At 31.3% G+C, this 25,188-nt stretch overlaps 2 protein-coding genes and 1 non-coding gene across 6 annotated transcripts; 1 reads left to right on the top strand and 2 right to left on the bottom strand.

The window, feature by feature from the left end:
* Nucleotides 1–637: 637 nt before the first annotated feature.
* Nucleotides 638–719, bottom strand: TRNAS-AGA (transfer RNA serine (anticodon AGA)). The gene has a single exon. It is a non-coding gene; the product is annotated as a tRNA-Ser (tRNA).
* Nucleotides 720–10,804: 10,085 nt separating this feature from the next.
* LOC136204128 (uncharacterized) lies at nucleotides 10,805–15,190 on the bottom strand. The gene is made up of 8 exons (XM_065995330.1): nucleotides 14,742–15,190; nucleotides 14,568–14,668; nucleotides 13,235–13,430; nucleotides 13,061–13,153; nucleotides 12,811–12,870; nucleotides 12,650–12,724; nucleotides 12,474–12,554; nucleotides 10,805–11,480 (listed from the first exon to the last, which is right to left on the bottom strand). Exons 1-8 carry the CDS (start codon nucleotides 14,949–14,951, stop codon nucleotides 11,097–11,099), a joined length of 1,200 nt encoding a protein of 399 aa, XP_065851402.1. The 5' UTR covers nucleotides 14,952–15,190; the 3' UTR covers nucleotides 10,805–11,096.
* Nucleotides 15,191–18,571: 3,381 nt separating this feature from the next.
* Nucleotides 18,572–24,848, top strand: LOC136202400 (uncharacterized). 4 transcript variants are annotated; one of them, XM_065992988.1, is made up of 7 exons: nucleotides 18,573–18,856; nucleotides 21,408–21,795; nucleotides 22,361–22,447; nucleotides 22,652–22,780; nucleotides 23,450–23,742; nucleotides 23,823–23,946; nucleotides 24,111–24,844. In XM_065992988.1, the coding sequence occupies exons 2-6, from the start codon at nucleotides 21,559–21,561 to the stop codon at nucleotides 23,941–23,943; spliced, it is 867 nt and encodes a 288-aa protein (XP_065849060.1). In that variant the 5' UTR covers nucleotides 18,573–18,856; nucleotides 21,408–21,558; the 3' UTR covers nucleotides 23,944–23,946; nucleotides 24,111–24,844. The 4 variants fall into 4 exon arrangements, with proteins under 4 accessions (XP_065849061.1, XP_065849060.1, XP_065849059.1 ...); XM_065992987.1 differs by having other exon boundaries at nucleotides 19,785–21,795; XM_065992986.1 differs by having other exon boundaries at nucleotides 19,780–21,795.
* The last annotated feature ends 340 nt before the right edge of the window (nucleotides 24,849–25,188 follow it).

Raw genomic sequence — 25,188 nt, 5'->3', positions numbered from 1 at the left:
ATCCCACATAATTCTTGCGAGTTAAAGGTTTGTTAAATAGATTTTAGATTGAATTTTTGAATGGTCAAAATTAATATATTAATCCGAAAACGACATAAATATTTAAAGGTATTACTATATATCTTTCTATATTTTGACTCGTAAATAGTAATATTAGTATATATAGTAAAACTACGCCTAACTCGTAAATACAAGGTTTGAATAAACATGATTAGCTATAACACTGTGTTTTTAGACCGGGTTAAAATTGAGTCATTTTATTTTAATTCGATAATTAACAACACTTAATATTATCACCCATAATAATATACTAGTATCCCTGCAAAATATGTCAATTTGGCTGGCGACATTCAACATATATGACCAATTATTGTTGAGAATAAGGTTGTTAAGATCAATCATAGCCATCATGGAATTAAGGCATGCTAGCATATGCCAGCTCGATCATGTCTTTGAAAATATTATAAAATTTAAATTAATATAATATTTATGTCATAATATATAGTATCTTTTTTTAAATGAATTTAATTAGTCTGTTTGAGACCATCTAGATAGTTAAGAGTACCAGTGGAAGACAGGCTTTGAGGGCAAAAGGGCGGAGCATTTGGACGAAGAAATTAAAAGACAAAAAAAAAAACGTGAACTGCAGGATTCGAGCCTGCGCGGGCAGAGCCCACATGATTTCTAGTCATGCCCGATAACCACTCCGGCACGTCCACCCATTTGAACTAAATCGGAAAGCTAAAATCACTATGTATAAAATGTCTTGTTCTGTTGAAAAATAATCTCATTAGTAGAGGATGAGAAATTCTTTTGTTTGCATTACATATGATAAATAACTCAACTGACTGTTCTGTTGAAGAATAATCTCATTTGATGGATGATATTTGCCAATGTTTGACATTTACATTTATATCTGTTATCAAATATTTTTTTCATCCACATTTCATGGATAAAGTATCGAATTGATCCATAAGGTTAAATATGTCCAAAATGAATTTTATGTATCAGTTTGGTCTTTTAGTTAAAAGTTTTGGTCAAATTAGTTAATCACATCTATCTCAATCATTAATTCACATGAGCCAAAACATATCATGAATAATTATGAGTACAGATGTCCCCGTAGTGTAAGTTACATATTCTATAAGAATGAACCAATGTTCACGTCCTAAAAAGCTCTTAAAATTTTGAAATGTTTAAAACATACACTCATTTAATGCACACACTCATTTAATGTTTGTAATATATGAAGTTGTTAAATCATCTAAAATCTTTATTGTTAAGCCAGTTTGTCCCGTCTCACAAACCCGATGGTCCGTCCAGACCCATAGACAATGAGACGGGCTTGGTCAAGCTAGATTTTTATTTAACCCGGCCCGGCCCAAGCCCGAACATACCCATTAATTTATGGGTTGGGTTTGGGATCTATTATAAAAGCCCGTTTCAGCCCGACCCGGCCCGCAACATACGTATTGATATTTTATTTATATATTTTTACACTCTATAAGTTTTTTTCTTTTATAAAAATTACACTTTATAAGTTAGGATTTATATGATTGTATTTTATTAATAAAGCTCAGATATAAAACATTGATAAAAAAAAGCTCAAACATAAAACAGTAGTGGCCTAACAGCTCTTATAAAACTTATTAATAACCATTTATAAAATTTATTCATATTTAATTTTATCAATAATATATAATACACGTAAAACCTATTTCAATTTAGTCTAATATCTCATCTCTTTCTTTTCTAACATTGTCAGTCGCCTCCCTACCTTTCAGATCATCTTTAAATTTGCAGCTCAATTAATATTTTTAATTTCCAGCTTCTTTTATAGTATTGTTAATTTATTTAAGTGGAAATGATTGAGATTTATACATATATAAAACATTAGTATGAGCGGGCCTGGGCTGGGCCTGGGATTAAGGTTCTCTAATCCAGCCCAGCCCGGTCCGAGCCCGATGATTATTTAATACGGGTTGGGCTAGGTTTGGATAGGACTTTTTAGGGAAAATTACACAGAAATTCATATTCTAAAAACTATTTACAACTATGTCAAGTCATAATTTTGGATTATGTCAAACTAATAAAATCAGTACTTTTAGTATATTTTAAGGATTAGAATTTATAAATTAGAAGTCTAGAATATATTTTTTAGGGTTTATGATTTATGAATTAGAGTCTAGATTTTTTAAATTATGGTGTAAAATCATAATATATAGAAAATAATGACATATTAAGAATTAAGTTTGGTGATATGACTTAGTTGTAATTTTGTACTTAATTATGATATTCATGTATTTGACCCGAGTTTTTATTCATAAGCCGGGCCCGAGCCGGACCCGATCCAACCCATGAACAGATCTAGTTCAAAGACAGTAGCATATTAAACCTAAAAGCAATTCACCAATCATATAATATAGAAGGCTAATTTAATTCTACTCTCATCTGACATTAAATTTAGTTGCTTGGGCACGGACTGTCTCTCATATGGAAATTCTTATAAAAGATTATGGCTTAATACATCATTTGCCCCCTGAACTTGTCTAAAATGGTTGATTGGCCCCCTGAACTTTTAAAGTGTCTTGATAGCCCCCTGAACTTGCATAAAATATAATCAATTAATCATTCGGTTGTAAAAAAGTAAGTTAAATGCGGAAGATATATTGCACGCATCTTAAAAAAGTAAAACGACCAAACTTGGAGTATGCGATTATAATATTAGAGAAGAGAATGTTTTATAGTTGAATAAGTAAGAAATTCCTTTTTAACATATTTTAATCTATTTTGTGAAATATGTAACAACATTCTAAAACACATGTAACATATCTTCCGCATTTGACTTACTTTTTTACAATAGAATGATTAATTGATTACATTTTACGCAAGTTGAGGGAGCTAACTGAATGTTTTATGCAAGTTCAAAGGGCTATCTACACATTTTGAAAGTTCAAGGGGCCAATCAACCATTTTGAACAAGTTCAGGGGGCAAATGATGTATTAAGCCAAAGATTATCCTTCTTCTATTTCTTCTTGTATTCAGAATGATGTTATGTTTCTTTATTCGCAGTATAAGTTTCCAGCAATAATAATAATAATAATAATAAGGGTAATTAATTTATTAGTCCCTATATTTTGACAAAACACACTGTTTAGTCCCTATATTTTCAAAAACATATGGAAAGGTCCCTAATCTTTTACTCAGTGAACTATTTAGTCATTCCGTCTTTTTGTTAGATTTTTTACCGTTTATGACTTCAGAAATGACTAAATTACCCTTTACTATTTACCTTCAAACTTCAGAAGAGGAAATCCAATTTAAAAGAATAAGCTATTTGTATGGAGAACAAGAAAAAGAACAGACCCAATGCTTACGAATTTGAACGATTAAAAAGAAAATCAAGAAGAAGAACACTCAAAGTTGATTTCAAATGCATTAGAGTTTAAAGGAAAGGAAAATAAAGGAAAGGAAAATAAAGGAAAAGAAGAACACAAATCCAAATTGACTAACAAAATCTTCATGAGAGTCGAACGACAAGCAGTGGCGGAGCCAGGGTTGGAAGTTCGGAGGGGCTTTACTACATGAAGAATTTTTTTTTAACAATGACTCAATACTTTAATTAGTAGTAAACAAAAATTTCAAAATTTTGATAATGTGAAAGTAAAATTGATCTTAAATTAAAACATTAAAAATAAGTTTACATCATTTTATAAAGAGCATAACGTTTCGGGTACTGAGCGATTTTACCCCTAATGTTTAAAATGGTGCAATTTTACCCCTGACACCTAATCCATAATAGGATCAATGATCAAGGGCTCAATATAGAAAAATAAATAATCAGGGATTTAATCTTCAAAATTTAAGGGCTTAATTATACTTTTTGCATTAAAAAATAAATAAATCATGTAGACAAAATTCCTCAAAAACAACCATGTAAACAAAAAAAAGAAAGAAAAAAAGAAGCCACAGTATAAATTACTAATTAAAAGTTAGTAGAATACAAACAATTAGAAATAATAAAAAAAAGTAGTTTTTAGAATACATAAAAGAATGATATAATCCTACCAAAAAAAATAAAATAAAAGAATAATATAAAACAAGAGAAACTTAGTAGATAAAAGGAAGAAACCCAGCCCCTCTCTCTCATATGCGTCTTCTTCCTTGAACACCGGAAAAACCAGTTTTATTCATTTCTTTCTTTAATCTCCCGAGTGTTCATTTCTTTCTTTAATCTCCCTCAAGTTTTCTTTGTTCTGGTAATCTTTAGATTTAGGATTGGGAATTGAGATGTGAATTTTAGAGACAGTTAGAATTTTGTCTTACAAAAGATGGGGCTTAGCCCCATCTTCTTCTTCCTTGGCCATGGCTGGAGGGGCTCCCAGCCATGGCAACTTAAGGGGCGGAGCTTCTGAAACCACCCCTTTCAGGGGTGTTTCGGCGGGCCGGAGGGTCGGCCGACCCTTCCCGCCCCCTCTGGCTCCGCCCCTGACGACAAGGACTTAACAGTTCACTGAGAAAAACGTTAGAGACTAAACAGTTCACCGAGAAAAACGTTAGGGACTAAATAGTTCAACGAGAAAAACGTTAGTGACTTTACCATGTGTTTTTGAAAATACAGGAACTAAACAGTATGTTTTGTCAAAATATAGGAACTAATAAATTAATTACCCTAATAATAATATTATGACTAAACAGATGTCTTTTATATATATAGACATTTATATGAAAACTGAAATTGACATTTATAATCCTATATGAATAAATGTCAATTTAAAAAAGCTACTATAATCGATCAAAAATTTGAAAAGCTACTCATCCCTTTCCTTCCCTTCCCTCCCCACAAAAGCTACTATAGACTTTGGATTTGGGTTCTCCAAATCCTATTGCTCACCATATCCTCTGGTTTCAGCGTTGCTATTGTTTCCTCCTTCAATTCTCCAATCAGAATCTTTCTCTTAAAATCTGGATTTGTTGGGTTATTCAAGTGATAGAGCAGTGGCCTGTATTTGTTATTTGCAATCCCCCAATTCTGATACAATGTAGACTCGACCGCCGTCGCAACTCCAATTGGATCGCACGAACTCAGTTTCTTCCCATCTCTTTCTTCTTTGAATACCAAATTCAAACCCTCAAAAATTTGTTGCCTCATGTTGTTGCGGAAAGAATCAACATTAAGTTGCTTTGGAGGAGGCTGAGGCTGCTTCAAGTTAGTCGCCTTATGTTTCTGTACAAGTTTAGTGAGGAGTTTCTTCTTTGGAGGCGGAGGATGCGAAACAACTTTTCGTGTCTTCGCCTTTGGATTCTGATTAGCGATATTAGGGTTTTGAAGGTCTGATCGGCTATACAGTTGGCGTTTCCATTTCGTCAAAACACGATCAGCACAATCTCTAATCGCTTGGTTTATCAGGGGATTTGAATCGAGAGAATCGACCATGCTGCCGATGTTGGTGGTGCTGATGAGTTTATTGGTAACCGGAATATGGTAAAGCTTTGAGAGTGCTTTGACGCATCTGTCCTCTGAACCATCGGTATATGCTGTCTTCATCGCAAGATCAACCAAATCGTAAACAAGCTTCTCCATTGTAAAAGATCGAACAAGGGATGGGTCGAGATTTGAAGAGATTCCTTTCTGTAAAATAATTGCTTAAATAGGATTATGTAAGTATCCTTTTCCTTCCAGGATTCTGTAATTATCTGGACTTAGTGTAATTATCTATCACTTAGTCTAGTTATCTCGACTTATAGTGTAATTATCTATCACTTACTTAGTGTAATTATCTGGACTTAATTATCTTAGACTTAGTCTAGTTATCTCGACTTTTAGTGTAAATATCTATCACTTAGTTTAATTATCTATCACTTAGTGTAATTATCTCGACTTTCTTTCTTTTTCTGTGTTCCTGGTTAAGGTTGTAAAGTTGTATAATTTTTTTTTTTTCTTAGAGGCTGATGAAGTAGATGATAATCAACAGAGCTGTGAAGCAGATCAAAATTGTGGCTCCAGAACACAAGAATTGAGTGACAGGTACAAGTCAATATCCTTTGTTTGAAGTTGAATGTCTTATGGTGATTTGAAGTTTGAATTTCTCACAACATGCACTTATTTCTTCATAAAACATGTATTTTTACTTACAAATACACCTGTTCAAGAGTCCACCAGCCCGCCCAGCCCGCCTTTTATGGATTGGGTTTGGACATGTATATTTTATGTTTAGCCCGACCCGGCTCAGACCCGTTCAAGCCCGCACATGTAATGGGTTGGGCTTGAGATTTACCTAAAAATCCCAAGTCCAGTCCGGTCTGGTCCGCTCTTATATTATATATTATGTTTTTATCATTATTTTATTGAAAAAGTAATTAATATTTGATATATTAAAATTTGTTAGAGAGTATAACCCAATAAAATATAATGTATATGATACACCATGTACAACACATACATTTTCTTTTAAAATACAAAATAGAATCTTGCATACTGTTAATATTTTATGAAACATTATAAGAAATATAAAAAAAAATCTATATTTAATTAAATTGCTGATTGTTATTTTATACTAATCATAATTTAATTTTTTAATTATTTATTTTTTTAAATGTAAAATAAATTAGCTGGGCGGGTTGGGCTGGGTTTGGGAATCAGTTCCCTTAATCTGGCCCACCCTGGCCCGAGCCCGATGCAAATTTAGTATGGGTTGGGCTGGGCTTGAACAAACTAATTACATATCAAACCCGGTTAGGTCCAGTCTGGCCCAACCCATGAATAGGTCTACGTCGAAGCAATTTAACCTCTCTAAAAGAGCATGATTTCTCTTTCGAGGAGGCCACAGGGCCTCGGCACTTCGTTTTGGGGGTCTCGGCCTCTGATTTGAGAGTTATATAACTAATTAATTATATTTAATTTTATAAAGGTTATATGTCATCATGATGTTTCAGTATCTCTTTTATTATTAACTTATTTGAATTGTAAATACTTTTAAAACTGAAGCAAACACATTTTTGCTAATCATGGTTTTTTTAGTGGAAAGCTTATAGTGGTTGTGGTTAACAATCTGTATAAACTCAGCCTAATTTTTCATTTTTGACCCATGAATGGGTGTAGTTTAATTGAAGTATATTGAAACTATTTGGTTAATTTAGAAATTTTCAGATGCACCTTAATGAGCAAGTGAATTTGCTCTTTCAGACAAGTATAATTAGCATTTAAATTGATGTTGGCGAAAAATAGCAATGCTCTTCAAATTACTGATATTAATTGTTTTGCTAAGCATGTTTTTTTTCTCTCTTTTAGATTGTGTGATTAGTATTGAAATGCATGTTGGGTGCATGATAGTGTCATCTATCTATACTATATATAATAGCGGAAACAGAGAAAAATGAGGATAAGTGTTTTAGAGACCTTTTTGATGAGTTGTCAACATAGTAAAAAAATCAAAATTAAAAAGATTTAATTAATTAAAAATAACAGATTTATATTTATAATATATTAAACAATTACTAGCCCATTAATTAAAATAATAAAACAAAGTAAGAGTTACAGGAAGATGAAAAAACACAAAACAAAGGAAATCCAAAAGCCACAAATAAACTTCTATATAAAGCTTGATAGATAGTATTCCACCATTATATTCATTGGTTTCTGAAGGTAATTATTCGATTTTTTTTTCATATGTTGTAGTTATTTTGTTCTCAATTGTATTGTTATATTTTTATTAAACAATAGTTGTTATAGTTTCATCTTTCAGATCCATTTTTGCCGTTACCCAGGTTCTATACCCAGGGGAGTAGATGAGGTGTGCAAGGAGCCCTTCCGCACAGGGCCTCAGAATTATAAGGGCCCCAAAATTTAAAACGTGCTTAGTCAAATATAGATATTAGCTTAAATTGAAAAAATAATAATATAATGTAATAAGATTTATTTACACCGTTTCACTATATTGAGCGCATATGTGATTTAGATATTCAACAATTCAAAATTCACAATTTTACCATTCATTCATTTTTTTATATATTTTTCTTAATATAAAAATCTATTAAATATTAAGAGTTTGATAAAATAAATTAGCACATGGGCCTCAAAAAGTTTGAGACGGCCCTGTCTATACCTCTCGCTACCTTATCCACACTTTCTTTTTTATTTGTCTTTTTTTTTCCAAACTGATATCTCCAATTGAAGAAATCCAATAGAAATAGAAGATTCATGGACAACTAAAATCGGAAACACAAAGGTGTCAAAAATTACAAAAAATTCTTATGTTTCTCAAGGTAATTATTCGATTTTTTCATATGTTATAGTTATTTTTGTTCTCAATTGTGTTGTTTTTTTTATTTTTATTGAACAATAGTTGTTATAGTTTCATATTTGAGAAATGAAATTCCACTTCTGTCGCTACCCAAGTTCCATACCTCTCGCTACCTTATCCATGTTTTCTTTTTATTGTCTTTTATTTTTCAAAATGAATAAACTAAATATTTTGTATATTTGGATTCTTTTTTAGTATATGTTGCTAGGTGTTATTATTTCGATTGTTAAGTCTAACTAAAATTTAGATTTTCGACTTTATATGAACTCAATTGTTAGCTTTAATTGAAGTTAAATTAATTTTTCTAATTCAGAATTTGTTGAAATCCACTCAGTTTTTTAGTTTGGGTTTATCTAACCGATATGGATTGTATTTTTTATTTTCATGCATTTTGATACAAATAGATATAAAGTTTCATACAATAGTTGTTCATTGAAGTTTGAGACATATTGAAGGAAATATTGAAGAGTTATTAAAATATTATACTTACAATTAAATTTATTTTAATTATAAATTATATTATATCATTATTATTATTATTATTATTATTATCAAGGAGTTATCTTTTCACAGTTCTCTCGACAAAGAGATTGTAAGTGTCTAATACATTTGATAAGATGTTTATTTTTGAAAAATTTGGATTATGCCAGATACGAATTCAAAATGAAGGTAAATAAAAATAAATTTTGATGCTCAAAATCCAAAATCCAAAAAATTTACATTAATTATGAGATATTAAGATAATTGTTTTTACAACATTGGTTATATAGTTTTTAATTATTATATTGTGGTTTGTACAAAATTGTTAATATTTCAAGAGTTTTTAACAGATGAAAATGAAACATGAGCATAAGACAAGTTGTTGGAAAATATTAATTAAAAAATATTATTATTTGAATCTCTTCAAATTCTCAAATGTTGAGCATAATAATTCTAATTAATAGAATCAAATTCACATATTAATTATAAAACGTTTTTTTTTTCTGTACTGAGTGGTTATAATTGAAATTTAATTCTATTTAACTAAAATTAATTTATTCACTTAATACTTCATTAATAAAAAAATAAAAAATTTAATTAATGGGCAAAAAATATTTCCACTCTCCTCTTTATATGCTTATATCTTACATTCTCTTTTATTTTCGAAAAAAACGAAAGGAAGATAGTTCTCTCCTAATTATCTTTTTTGTCCATTCATTTTTGTTTTCTATTCTTTTGTTTGTTTTTCTTGCTTACGAAATCCAAGAATATATAATTATTAGAAAATATTAATAAAGTCAAATAAGTGATATATGCGAGTGTGACTGATATTTTATACCGTGAAAGAATGAAGAACAAATTGATTGAATGTCTTGATGAAATATTACGAGATAAAAAATAGGACAAATCATCATCTTAAGCTGATTCAAATGGATATATTGGGTTATTGTAGCATAATGAATAATTGAATTCGAATACTTGGTGATCATGAAATTCCATCAAGCAAAATGATTATCAACAATATGAATTTGTGACTAATTTTTATGAATTTTATTTTTTTATATGTAACATATAAAATTGATAAAGTTTCTTCATGTACAATATTAGAAAAGTATTGATGATAATAGTTTATAGCATAATATTGATGTTGCTTTCATTTGAACATAGATTGTAATTCTTTTGTATCGTATTCTTTTGTATCGTAGATATAATATTTAATTTTAATTATAGTTTAATTCGATTTTTGTTTAACATAGATTGTAATTCTTTTATATCATAGATATAATATTTAATTTTAATTGTCGTTTAATTCAATTTTTGGTTTTTTTATTATAATTCTAATATATTTCTTAATTAATCTCCTATTTTATTATTATTGTTTTATAGAATTGCAGTTGTAAGAAAATATAAAAATATATTAAAATTACTAAAAAGTATAACTCATTGAATTTTGTAAAAATAAATAAATCATTCACCTTTAGTTAAAATTCCATAAAAAAATTAATCAATTATTTTCAAAATTGATTTGAATTATCAATAAAAAAATATATATTAATTTCAAATATACATAATATACAAATTTCTCATAGCATAATATAAAACTACTTAAAAATAAATATGTTAATTTATTTATTTATCTAAATTATATAAAAATTTCGCATCCCATGCATCGCACGGGTTTTCGACTAGTTGTATTAGGAATATAAGCCGATCCTAGAAATAATATATTGAACCAAATAGGTAACCGCAAAAGATTGAGAATTATACTAAAATATTGATTTTTTTTTGGACAAAATTCGAGCATTTATTTAAATAAAATGAACTGAAACTAACATTTTAAGATTTAATAGGACAACAGATGTGCCTTCTATGGTTACTTTGTTTTTGACAAAGTACCATTACTTTGTGTGTTTTCACCATTAGATGATGAAGTATAAAATTAATCCAATGGTGAAAATTGATAAAGTAGCTTACTTTGTCAAAAACAAAGCAAGCATAGGCTTTACCAAACAACAGATAGTTGATGAAGTTAATAATAAATTAGGCATAATCGAGCTTGTTGGTAGCACCAAACTCTTGGGATCTTATGTCACTAGAGCTGACAATTATGTACACAGCCCGACAACACGACACAAACTCATCAGCGATTTAACAGTCCAACCGGATGATTTGATCAAGTGTAGAGGCTCCTTAATGTATGAAAACCCTTTGGCAAACATTTTTCAAAGTAACTAATTCTACTCCAACGTAATTACTTTGTTATTCTTGTTCAACTTCATGAGGCATAAATGTGAGCTTATATTAAGAAAGAATCAATCAACTGAGTTTGTCTTGTCTCTCCATGTCGAGTAACTAATTCGATTCTGATTCCCATTTCGATCAACCGCAGGTGAAACTATGGCTTTCTCTACAATTACATTGCCATTGCAGTTGATTTTGTATGAAACATCCACTCCTTCCAATATTAGATGATAAATTACATTATCAGAATAGACCTCGTCTCTTTCATGGATAGAATCAAGCTCATCATGGTCGCAGTCAGATTCTGCAAAACCATTTGAAGCTTTCCCATTTACCTTGTTCGAAGCTGGATCATGAGGTTGGTTCCTTTGAGATAATGATCGGATATCCCACGAAAGCACCTGCTTGATCAAGCATTGGAACTCGTCTGGTGATGCGTACATCGACTTCTTTCCCTGTAAAACAATGCAATTACAGGTTCAACACCAACATATAAAAATGAAATCTTATACAGATAATATATTAGAAGACATGATAATTGTAAAATAGTTATGTGTGCACCAAAAATAAAGTTTTCCTAATGTATATCTTTTGTTTTTTGAAGGTTCCTAATGTATATCTTATGTACACTTTGCATGGGTGAAACTTTTCCTTTTAGGAACTTTCCTAAAGCAAACTTTCTCTTTTAACTGTTTAAGAAACCTTTTTTTTTTTTATCCTGGTGCACCGTTCACTTAGAATGAACCTATCTTAAAAGGAACTAGAGGAAACCAACTTCTTTGAGTGAACCTCAAGGGAAACGAGGGGAAAAACCTCATGGGAATCCAACTTCCTAGAGTGTATCCCAGGGGAAACCAACTTCCTAGAGTGAACCACAAGAGAAACCAGGGAAACTTAGAGAGAAGCTCATGGAAAGGTGTCAAAATCAATCCATCGTGGAAGTTAAAGTGGAGCAGTTACTAAAGACGGAAGGTGGAGAACGCGACTTAGTAGAAGAAACAGGAAGTTACCACCAACGTTTATAAAAAGAAGAAATCACGATGAAAAGAGGACTCAACACACGCTCAAGCAAAACTCTAGCAAATTATCTTTAGACTTCACTAATTTAATTTTCTCAGTCATTGCCCTAGCTGTAATTTTTATTTTAATTCAAGTTCAAGTTCACTTAAGTTCTTTAGTACAATTTTATTTTATTTTGTTCTTCGATCATTTCTACAAGGTCGGTATCGTTTTGATAATCGAATCCTCAGAAGTCAGCGCACTCAAATCAATATCATAGTCCGCATTTCCACAAAAGAGCCAAACAGGTTATAACTGCTTAAATGTTTGAGAGAGAGATGATTTGCACATGGAAATGGTTAGACGCAGTTGCATTCCGTTCTTACTAAATCATCATTTTTCAAAGAACACCAAATGCCAATATTTCGCACAGATAGGAAAACACTTACTGCTATTTGCCAACAATCGGCAAGCGAGGAAGAGAAGCCTTCAGAAAAACTAACAGAAGCTACTGTGAACATATTGTCCTCCTGTTCAAAACGAAAATCATATCCGTTGTTGGATCACAAATTGTTTATTGCATCTTAAGACAAACATCAATGCTAGAACTGCATGAGATTATTACCATTACCCACTTTGGCACTGCTGCTCCTTCAATGCTATCACAATACGATAGATACGGTTTGATGTCGAGTATTGGCTATGATAAAATTCAACACAAAAGAAAATTAAAACCGCACACAAATGAATTTATCATAGAACATGCTCAATGCAGCTAGAACTTACAGTCCCATCAACCAGATCTACACCAGAGAGAAGAACCACATTTCCTTCTACCGCCTCCACCTATAGTCGGACAGACAGTATATTTATTAACAGTGATGTCAAACCATTTCGCTTTTCTTCAACATCAATAGTTAGTCTAATAAGGTATCAACATGTGAGCTTTAGTTTTGACCTCTTTTATCTTCATTACCAACTTAAAGACCAGTTTGATACTACTTTATCTTATATTTTGTATACAAGAGAGTCCAACCTTAGCAACTGTAAGCCCAATTGGACATGGACGATGAGGAGTTCGTGTAGCGAAGACTCCCATTTTCCCACCTTTGAGTCTTGGTACTCTAACCTATTCATCCAGCAAAGATTATGTAAATGCTTTTGACTTTTGGATAAGAAACAATGCAAAACAACACAATGCACCACCTACCTTTGCTTTGAACTTTGATCTAGATGGATGTTTCCATAACTTCTGCAAGTCTGTATTCAAGTGAAATACATATATAATCCAGCAATGAGAATATTCAGAGAGACCCTCAAGGGAAGCTTGAGGAACCCGAGAAGAATTGAAGATTAAACACGCCCTAGCAAGAGGTACAAGTAAAGGTTGCCTTGGCGTCCCATTCCTGTATAGCCATGTGAAGATCAACCACATAAACTTGCTTCCAGTAAATACTAAAGACTGATTCAATAAAAGTATAAATTTCACCCCTAGCTAGAACCATGTTCACTTGACATTGATCCAATAAAAGTGAACATATTTGCAGAGGAACATAAATACAAACTTGGTATTTGGGACCATTGTAATTCATGAATTCAGAGAACAAATAAAAAATATAATCTTTTAATTGATTTTTGTTCCTTGAATGTACTCCAGAATTAGCCAATACTTCCTAGTTTCAAGCTTACAATCTGTTTGCGCCAAAAATAAAGTTTTCTTATTGTATACTCTGGTTTACTCACTTCACGGGATAAACTTTTCTTTTTAGAAAACTTTTTCTTAAAAGAACATTTTAGGAAACTTTTTCTTAAAAGGCCTGTTTAGGAAACTTTTCATTTCGGGAAACTTTTCATATTTTCCTAGTACATCGTTCACTTAGGATTTCCTAGAGTGAACCTCGGGATATAGTGTACCTTAAGGAAAACCAACTTCCTACAGTGTACCTTAGGGAAACGATATAGTGTACCATAGGGGAAACCAACTTGCTATAGTGTACCTTAGGGGAAACCATATAGTGTACCTCGTGGGAAACCTACTTCCTATAGTGTAGCTCAGGGAAACCAAGGGCCATTTAATATTTTAATGTGTTTTTGTGAGCCAATTAAAAAGCATGAAAAATCAGAAAGTGTACGTATCAATCCATAGTAAAAGTCAACGTGGAGGTTACTCAATATGGTGGAGAACATGGAAAGAAGCAGGAAGTTACCTCCTATGTCTATAAAAGAAAGAAATCACGATGAACTCTGTACAACTCAAGAACTCAAGACACCAAAGCAAAACTCAAACTCATTTTACAATTCTTACTTATTCTCTTAGTTTCAGTTTTCAATCCAAAGTTCATTCATCTTTTCAAATACAATTTTATTTTATTTGTTGTTCATTCATCTTAGTTTCAGTTTTGATAATTGAATCCTTTAGTAATTTTCGGTCTCTTTAATTCTTACAAACATCATTTGTTACGTAGAAGTTAGAAAGAGCCAAACACAATCAAGCAGTAAAACATCATTAACGTTTACAATTGATCGCTGGTACTTTGATTTACCTGGTAGAGAAGCAAGACTGAACAAAACCTATAGGTGTCATGGGATAACAAGTCTCCTCCAACGGCTCAGAATTGGATTGTGCTAAAGCATCCCTTAGTTCCTAAGATTATAATAACAGTGTATAATCATTAACTAATTAAACATTGTAGATAAAAATTGGGAAAAGGCAGTACCTTTTGGGCTCTGATGCGACCTTGCCGCTCGGCAATGCATTTTTTTAAGGACGAATAGAGGGAACTCTCAAGCTCTTCAACTTTCAAGCTCAATTTTTTTGATTTCTTCCTGCAAATATACAAAGAGATGGCTGTGGAGGCAGAAAACGCAGCAGCAAGAGCTACTGCTATTGTGGCTGTCAACCATTTTGAGTATCCACTGGAAGCCATTGACGAACTTAGATATTCACTATCCCCATTTACAAGTGGAGGTTTTGAACTTTTGGGGACTGAAATCTGCGGGATCAGTTCTAGGGTTTAAGCTCATGAAATACAAATTCCCCTTTTTCGGGATGAGCTAGTTCGTCCATTTTCGGTTGTGTTTTAGATTCTCGTTGATGCCGGCTGCATCGCATCAACTGCGTTCAATGGCGACCTGATCAATTGCAACATCCATCTAATCAGAACGGTGCCAGCCCATCCCAGCCTGGCCCGGACAAATGGGGCTAGGCCCTTCTCTAATTATAAGGCCATCTCCAACAGTGTTTTCTATTTAGTCTATTTTATCTTCATTTTTCTCTATTCTATCTTTAAATATAGAGTTGCCTCCAACCATCTACTCTATTTTACCCACTCTTTAAAACTTTTATTATTATTATATTCATTTTTCACATAACAATTTTTTTTAATAAACACAACATTTATATTCTTTATATTATTATTCAAAATATATCCATTTATTAATATTTATCATGTTTTTATAATTCGTGTAATGATTTTATGATTCGTGTAATATTTAAATGTTTTTATAATTTATCTAGTATTTAGTTTTTTTATAATTATAATTTAATATTTAAATGTACAACACAATAAAAAATCAAATAACACTATAATTAAAAATTAAATAACATGAATATTTCTAAAAAAATAATACCTAAATAATAAATATACATATATAAAAAATAAATATACATAAAATTAATATTTGAAATAAAAACAAATACTATAAAAAAAACATTATACAAAACTAAACATTAATTTATAAAACAATTAAATTAAAAAAAAAAAGATTATTTCGCCTTGCTGCATCTTTGCAGCAAGGTGTTCCAGCTCCACTGGAGTTGGAAAAACCAAAGGCACTCTAAATTTAGAGTGCCATTGGAGATGCCCTAAGCATTGGAGAGGATCGGCTCAAAACTCTAACGGCCTAATTTTAGAAGAAATTACACAGGAACTCATTTTTAGATTTTTTATTACAATTAAACATGTTGTTTTTTTAGTTTTTTTTTTATCAGAGATTGGTTTCTGATATTAAAATATCAGATTTGAATATAATTATTTATTATTTTGTCAAACTAGCAGTTATTGTTAATTTAATTAATTAATTTATTTTAAATTAAATCCATCGTTAATCCTATATTCACGTGAATCAAATCCATCATTAACCCTAGATTCACGTTAGCCACTATCTTATTGTCGTTTCTTCACATCTTCTGCATTTTTGGTTTTCCTTTTTATTTTGGGAAGCATCTCAGTTCTTCATTTTCTGCGTTTTTCTTGCAAATTTGTGTTTGTAGTTATGATTTAGACATATCAATTTCAGAAACAGACAACCGTCTTCTTCAATTTACTGGAATTCCCATTCAAGATTATTTTTCTGCTCATTTCTGGTATGTCGGGGCTTTTATTTTATTTTTTTTGTTTTATGATTTTACAGTTGCAATCTGTGATGATGAACTTTGGGTTGTTATTCTATTTTTTTTACCTGCATTTCAGATGAAATTATAGTTTTTGGTTTTCCTATGTCTCTATAGTTGTTGTTTCTATAAAATTTCCATGGTTGACACTTTTTTTTCTTGCTTTATGATTTTACATTTGCAGACTGTAATAGCTGAATTTTGGTTTCGTTGTTCTGTTTACCTCACCTGAATTTCAGATGAATTTGGAGTTTGTCATTTTCCTGGGTTTCTGCAACTACTTTTTGTTTTATAAAATTTCCATGGCTGATGCTCTTTTTTTAAAAAAAGTTATTTTCTGTCTTTTTCAATTTTCTGTTTTTCCCCTTCATGATTGTTCTTTTGCTAAATTCTGGTATGACTAAACTTTTGTTTTCTTGCTTTATAATTTTACAGTTGCAGACTGCAATTCCTGAATTTTGATTTTGTTCTATTTTTAACTCACCTAATTTTCACATGAAATGGAGTTTTTCATTTTTTTTGGGTTTCTGCAGCATCTTTTTTTTTATATATAAAATCTTCATTCCCGATCTTATTTTTTTAGAAAGGTATTTTATGTATTGTTCAATTTACTATTTTTTCGTTTTTCCGTTTAAGATTGTTCTTCTGCTAAATTCTGATATGTCGAAACTTTTATTTTCTTGTATTATGATTTTACAAGTTGCAGACTGTAATAGTTGAATTTTGAATTTATTATTCTATTTTTAACTCACCTGATTTATTTTAGTCAAAAAAAAAAAACTCACCTGATTTTTAGATGAAATTGGAGTTTTTCATTTGTTTGGGTCTTTTCAACCATTTTTTAACTAAAATTTCCATAGCTTATGCTTTTTTTAAGAAAGGTTTTTTCTGTGTTTTTTTTTTACCATTTTGCTGCTTGGTTTGCTTGTTTTGGTATTCCTCTTTTTTGCGTTTTTTCATTATATTCTTTGTTTTTTTAGTGTTGTTTTTTAAGAAAACCTATTGCTGTAACTTTTTTATCTATTTGACTTTGTAGATTTTGTTTCAAAAATTACATACTTTGTTGAATCAAAATTTGGAAAAGGTTCTATTTGTATTCTTCATCATTCTGAATATACGTTTTCAGTATACTTTTCTTACCCTGCTTAAATTTTAAGTGAACTACATTTTAGTTTGTTTTTTTCCTAATACTATATAATTTTAGAAATCATAAATTTGTTTCTGCATTTCAATTGAAGTTCATATTAACTGCTAAAATAGGTGATAAATCTTTATTGTCTCATTTAAAGCAGTAATCCTTTTTTTTTTATCTCGATATGCTTTTCTTGCCATGTTTTAATTGAAATCTGATACAAATAATCAAATACTACATGACTTTAGAAATCATAAGTTCATTCTGTATTTCATATGAAGTTCACTTTAGCTGCTAAAACAAAAGATAAACTTTCATTAGTTAGGAGATAATAAAAAAAAAGGAAAACTCAATAATCTAATACTAATTCTAAAATAGTTTTCAAACTTTGATCAATGACTATTCCTTTTCTATTAGTTCTTTTTTTGCTTGGTCATTTGTAGATTGTATGTTTGGTTTGTAGCATTAATATGTATTAGCTGTAACATTATTTCTTTCAAAGATAACATTATTTCTTTCAAAGAATGATCAATAATCTGATACTCATTTTTATAACCAGAATTAACTCAAGATTTTAGTGATTCAAGTTATTTTTTAGCATTATTATTCATTAGTTGAAACATTATTTCTTTAAAAGGAATTGTCAATTGATTAATCCTAATTATTTATTTTTTTAACAAATATGGTGAAAAGAGTAAGTATTATTCTTCCAAATACTCCAATTTCAAAGAAAATTAGTAGAATGAAACAGATAGGGGTGGGCAAAAAAACCGGTCAAACCAGAAACCGATAAACCGAACCAAAAAATGTGGTTAATCGAACCGACGATTTTCTTTTAGGGTTGAAAAAATAGTCTGGTTCGGTTTTCGGTTTAAAGTGTATAAAAACCACGGTTAACGGTTAACCGTTTAATATATATATTTAAAAATATAAATTTTATTTAATTACATAAAACACATGTAAATCTTTAAACATAAAACACTACCGTTTTGCCCAAAAACTGACCTACCTAAAGACTAAAATGTCTAAAAATTAAAAACCCTCATTCGTTTGTCTTCTCTCTTATCGCTTCATCCTCCCGCCGCAACTCAAACCTTTGTTCTTCTCTTGCTTCGTTCTTCGCCGCACGCACCACGATCCGACCGCACGCACGCCGCACACACCACCGAACGCACGCCGCACCTCCGACCGCACGCCGCACCTCCGACCGCACGCCGCACCACCGAACGCACGCCTTAGACAGCACCGCTGACCGCTCGCAGCACCATCGAACGTCTTCCGATCTCGCTTCGTATCACATCTTCAAGGTAAGAAACGTTTCTGACTTTTATCATATACATATACCTCATTTTTTAGGAAATCAATTTAGTCTTTCGATTTTTGTAAAGCATGTAATAGTAGCTTGATATACCAGTTCATCCACATCTACATTGTTACACTTGATTAGATTTTGATGGTTACTCGTGTTACTGAGCTTCAATTATGCTTAATATTGCTGGTCTACTTTTGTTTCTAAGAGAGCTTCTCAAATTTTTTCTTTGCCTTTAGGAAATATTGGGGCCACCACATAGTTAATGTGATCTTGAAAGTAAACTTTGAAATCACTTTGGAAAATAGTGCTTAAAATAGTGCTAACTCTTATAGTTTTCTTTTATCAATGCTTGTTGATTCTAATCACTTTTAACAATTAATTATTCCTATCTCATTGTTATGGTGTGCTTGCAATTGCATTTAATAGCTCTTATGTTACTGGAATTGATAAGTCTGTTGGCATCTGATACTTGGATTGTTGTGGTGTGCTTGCAATTGCATTTGATAGTTGTTATGTTAGTGGATTGACAAGTCTATTGGCATCAATTTAACTCTGATACTCAGATAGTAGGGAGGTTATGTATAAAAAAAAAAAAAAGGCGGCCCGGTCGCACTACGCGTCCCCGCTGAGCGAGGGTCCGGGGAGGGGTCCCACCACAATGGTGTACTGGGGGCAAGCCTTCCCCTGCCAATTTATTTGGCAAGAGGCCGCTCCTAATTCTGCAGCTGGTATAATGTTTGTACTTTTCATGTAATTGGAGAAGTACTCTAGTCTTGCTATTTAATTTGAGCCATTTCAAGCTTTATGATTGTTCAATTGATTTTTGAGGAAATCAATTTAGTCTTTCGATTTTTGTCTAAATTGCTCGCAAATTGACTGTTTCTCCATATTATCTTTTTCTTCATGTCAATTGTGAAGCTCAGATGATCGAGAAGATGTGATGAATAGGATGATTGAAAAGATTCGATGAATTAATGTTGTAATAAGTACTTTGACGAAATATTTTTTATATTTATTTATGTTTTAAATGTAAACTTGTGGATTGTTTTTTAGTTTGATGTTTATGTTTGAATTCTGAACTTTTATATGAATTCGTTTCGTTTGAATTTTTGAAATTAGGTGTATTTTAATATTGTTTAAAAATTTAGGTTTGGGTAAAAATTATGGTTAACCGTTGATTTTTGGTTAACCAGTGTGAAATGGTTAAAAACCGTTAACCGAAAAACCTAACCGAAATTAATGGTTAACCGATTCATCTAGATCGGTTTTGGTTTACGTGTTTAAAAAACTGAAGATAACGGTTCGGTTAATTGTTTTACTTACTGGACCGGTTAACCGAACCGTGCCCACCCCTAGAAACAGATAAGGATATCGGGTGCTTTTTAAAAAAACGGAGATATATTGTCGCTCCAAATTCAAATTTGAAAAGTAGAGAAAGTAAGAAAAACACTAGTTCTCCTAATATATTGTTAGTGAACGAGCGCAAGCAGTGGATCCCGAGGAAAAAAGAAGAATTAAGGGTTAGACAATCATTTAATTTAAATTTGATATTCATATAATATTTTTTATTTGTCTACGTAATAGTTTTTTGGTGAATTACAAGAATGGGATTACCTGATTAAGCCCGAGCATTTCTATTCATGTTGCGTGACAACAACCATAACAGTTAATGTTATTCATTTTATAAAACAATTGTTATCTACATCTCAATTATCTTTGTTTTGAAAAACTTGTTTTGGTCATTTTCTAAAATTAGATAGCATTGTTGTCCAACCTAAGATTTTGCATGCTTTACTATTGCGGGAGGTTAAGCAAAATAATGAAGATGAAATGTGGGTCAATGTGAGTGGGGTTAGGATAAAATTTAGAATTGAACAGTTTGCATTAGTGGTTGGCTTGCAATGTGTGGGGAAAGTTGAAAATATTCATGCATCTCCCGAGTCTCTAACGTTTAAAAAATATATTTTGGTGGTTTAGAAAAGGTGACTAAACTATCAGTTTTTGAGTGTTTTAAAAATAAGTGTTGGGATTGTGATGCGGATGCAATTAAACTTGCGTTCTTATTTTTTTTTGCATCAATATTTGCTATCAAACCAACCAAACCAAAGCATTCATGATTTTCATTTTCATATAGTCGATAGTCCATATTGGAATGTTTTTCCTTGGGGGAAGGTTGCATTTGATTGCACATTTAAGTCAATGAAAGAAAAATACACCGGTAAGTCCCACAGAGGCGGTTATGTCCATTCGGGGTTTCCAACAAAATGTAGCATATTCGGTTGTCCAATAACATTGCAGGTATGGTTTTATGAATGTTGTGGTGCAGTAGATGGTAAATTCGCTAGAAGGATGGGAAGAACAGTCCCTAGAATACTTAACTGGTGTTCTATTGGAAAACCGCACATGAAAGAGTTACAAAGAGAAATATTCAGCCTTCCATCCCATTTATTAAGTATTTTTAAATATTAGTTTTTGTATTAAATAGTTTATTTTGTATTTAAAAAATTTAAGTTGGATTGACTCTTTCTTATTCCAATTTCAACTAGTTAAAAGTGAGGAACATAACAGCTACAATGGCGGAGAAGGAATTGTTTGATTTACAAAGGTTATTTAATAAAGGGAAGGAAATTGCATATGGTTTTAATAATGCAAACTATTATGAGAATCCCCAGTTTGAGTTGGACATGATGGCAAGTAATGATAGTTTCCCCTTTGAATCAAGTAGTGAAGGAGAGTTTTCGCAATCAAATGAGGATGAGACGGAATATAAATTCACATTTGTTAAATGACCGTGTAATAGATCTTGCAACTGAAGTAAGAGGGTTGGGGATTCATATAACTTCATTACAAGCCCATTTTTATGGATATATGGCAGAAATCAGAACTGAGTTAAGATACTTAGGAAAAGCTTGGGGAGTGAAGGACAATAGCAAGGTATGCGCCTCTTTGAATTTCATACATTCTTTGCATGCTCCTCTTTCAAATCATAAAATAAAATAATCGTGGAGAATCACAAGATATTACTTTATATTAGTCACATTAGTAGTATTACATGATGGCACCATTTAGGAATTCACTTAAGATCCATTAATGCTTCTAATTGCGCTATGTTCATTTTTCACAATAATCAATCGAACTTCCTTTACCATGTAGTTTTGTTGTAGTATAATAGTACATTAGATAAAAACAACTATAAAATATATAAGATTTTACTACTTTGAACTTTTATTGTTGTTCCTTTCTGATTAGAAAGATGAAAGAAGTACCATCACAAGAAATCCATGATGTGATTATGACCTGCTGAACATAACCTACTGTCCTTCATTCCTTTTTGGGAAATCTTTTATAGCTAGTTAATTGTATTATATGTTTTTTTAATTTCCTAATGTTAATTAATCAGCTGCTTAGTGTGTAAGTTAATTTTTAGGCTGGATGTAGGAAAGGTAAAGTTACATGAGTTCTATGATTTATTTTTGAGTTCTATGATTTATTTTTGCAGGATAAAATTATGAGTTCGTTATCAAGACCATGGTTTGAAGTATCTAGTGCAGTTAAAGCTTCTGATGATTATTCAGATGAGGATCAGGTTGTTTTTTCATGCAATTCTGATTATGGTTTTGATTAGGTTGTGAAAGCATTTAATTTTTATGTTCTAATCCATTTATATTAATGGATAATCTATATAGAAAAGCTATTATTGAAATGTCTTACAACTTTCAAATCCATCCTTTCATGACTCTAGCAATCGGTATTACTTGTTTCTTTTAAACAATTTACTATGTTGTCTCAGGAAGCTCATACAAATGTTTCTGCCCCTTTAAAGAAACAGATTGAAGGTGACAACACATGGTCTGCTAAGAAAGAGATTTCAAATAGCAAAAATCAAAATCCATCTCAACACAAATCTAATGGAGATAAGGTAATTCTATAAATTCTTTTATGCAGTCATGGTGAGCAATTTAATTGGACATTTCAATCAATCAATGTTTATAAAATAACTGTAGTGATAAAGTAACCTTTATCTTGCCTAACGACATTAATTTTGCAATGCTAACATCTCTATTTTATAGAACAGTATTTGTTATACAACTTCTTTCTACCAGTATAAAAAAAATTGTCTTTTTTATGTTTATCATGATGAATGAGTATTTCCATTAAATTATAGCATAGGATAACAATATAATGGCGGAGATGACCAAGGACAACAAACAAAGGGAAACGTCTGGAAAAACCAAAATAAGTACCAACTGTGAAAATAAACATCCCAAATCGTCATTTTTAAATGAAACTAATGGATGTGCATGGGTGGATGGGACTGTTAGAATTTCAAATGACAGTCACCAAGAGGTACGATGTTTAATTCATTGGATCGAATTTATGTTTTATTTAATACAAATTTTTTTGACTAATTAAATAAATGCTTATATGTGTACACTGTCATACAAGAGTCTTTTGGTAAATTTTTAGATGAGTTGAATCCAAGTCAATTGGATGCTATCGAAGAGTTGCATACCAGACAATCAGATTGGAGGAAAAAAATATTTTTGTGATAATTTTATATTTTGACCATTTGTTCTCTTAATTACAGGATAAAGAAAGGATAGCTAATCCCTCGGTTAATATCACACTAGATGATGCTCCATCATTCGATATTGGTCTCACTCCAAGTGTTTATAAATCAGATGCTTTACCAATGTCAGTCAATCCCGTAACCGATTTACCTAATTATGAAGTTGGAAGTAGTTCTGGAAAGATGATATCAAATTCAAATGCAGTAAAGGGAATGTCTCTATTTACCCTTATTGCTGATTTTGATAACGAAGATCCTAAAAATGATATATTTGAAACATGGTTGCTTGATGGAGTTAACAAATGTAGAAAGTAAGTCATTATTTTCTATAATCAAATTTACTTTCTATCAACGAATGTTACTAACTTTTCTTAAAATTTTCATGATTTAGGGGGAAGATTTATGTGAAAGATCATGATAAGATAGGGACATCTTTGGATTTTTATGTTGAATTAGTCCGAGAAAAGATTTGGTTATATGATTTACGCACCATTAGACGATGTCTTACATAAACCGTATGTAAATGTTGAATTCATTTAATCGTTCATTTGATAATAATACTTCTATTACAATTTTATATTATCTTTTATTTATTACAATGATTCATATAGTAATGTTTTATACTTTTCTCACTATAATCATATTTTGTAATCTTTTTTTATCTATTTAACTTTTGCAGCATATCAATGTTATATTCTATTACTTGCGGAAAAAAGTGCTTTATGGTAAATGCTGCGTATTAAGGTGCACAACAACAAATTCATTTTTTGATGAGCATATTCAATCTCTATATGGCCATTATATGTCTAGTAGACGTGATGACTTCATACTTAAAAAAGATCAAGAAATTCTCTCTATAATTCTTGGTCATTTCATGGATTGCGCCACATCATGGTTAAATGTTGATCAGGTACTATTTCTTATCTTTTTGGGAAAAAAATGAAATCATTGGGTATTAGCAAGGCTGTATTTTCTAGATCGAAGAATTTATTTGTATAATTTGTTGAGGACTCCGATGATGTCTCATGAAGCAAGATCAATCTTAGTAGCATATTGTGAATTGCTACCCTTTTTTATTGAGTTGACGGGATTTTATGCAATCCGGACTGATATTGATCAAAATTCCGTGCCCTATGCCGGTACAAGCACATGAGAACCATATATTGTTGAGGAGTTGCAAAACCTTCCACAGCTAGATAACAATTATGATCTTGTATCTTTTTCTTATCATGATTCTCTGATCGAATGTTGGAAGTGAAGATGAAGATCAACTTTGGTATTTAGTTTGAATTTTCTATTCCCAACTGATGAAAAACGAGAAAGATGAAGCGCGGTAGTTTATTTTTAATAATCGTGTTTTTATTTTAATTCTTCATTTCAAATTATTATTAAAAATTTAAAAAAGAAATCCACCCCTACTTTAAAGGGATGTGTTGGTTAGTGATAAAAGTAGTTAGAGTTTAAATTATTTGACAAAGTTGGAATTTTGTTGATAGGTATGAATAATGTGTAATGTATCAACTATTTCTTGATATCTATGTAACTAACCCCTTATGACCGAGTTGAGGCTACAACAGAGCAGTTAGAGAGGATCTAGAGCCAACAATTGGATCAAAACAAACACATCAATTCTCTTGTCCTGGAGCAGAATCAACTCTACAAGGATTAGATTAAATCTCATCAATCCTTGGAAGATCTGATGCACATATATATCACTACCTTAGCCAAACTTGTCCAACCCAATTTTGAAACCACAC

Source organism: Euphorbia lathyris, chromosome 8 (assembly GCF_963576675.1).
Source record: "Euphorbia lathyris chromosome 8, ddEupLath1.1, whole genome shotgun sequence".
Lineage (NCBI taxonomy): Eukaryota > Viridiplantae > Streptophyta > Magnoliopsida > Malpighiales > Euphorbiaceae > Euphorbia > Euphorbia lathyris.
Note: the sequence above shows the minus strand (reverse complement) of the source record. Positions and strands in the feature narration are given on the sequence as shown.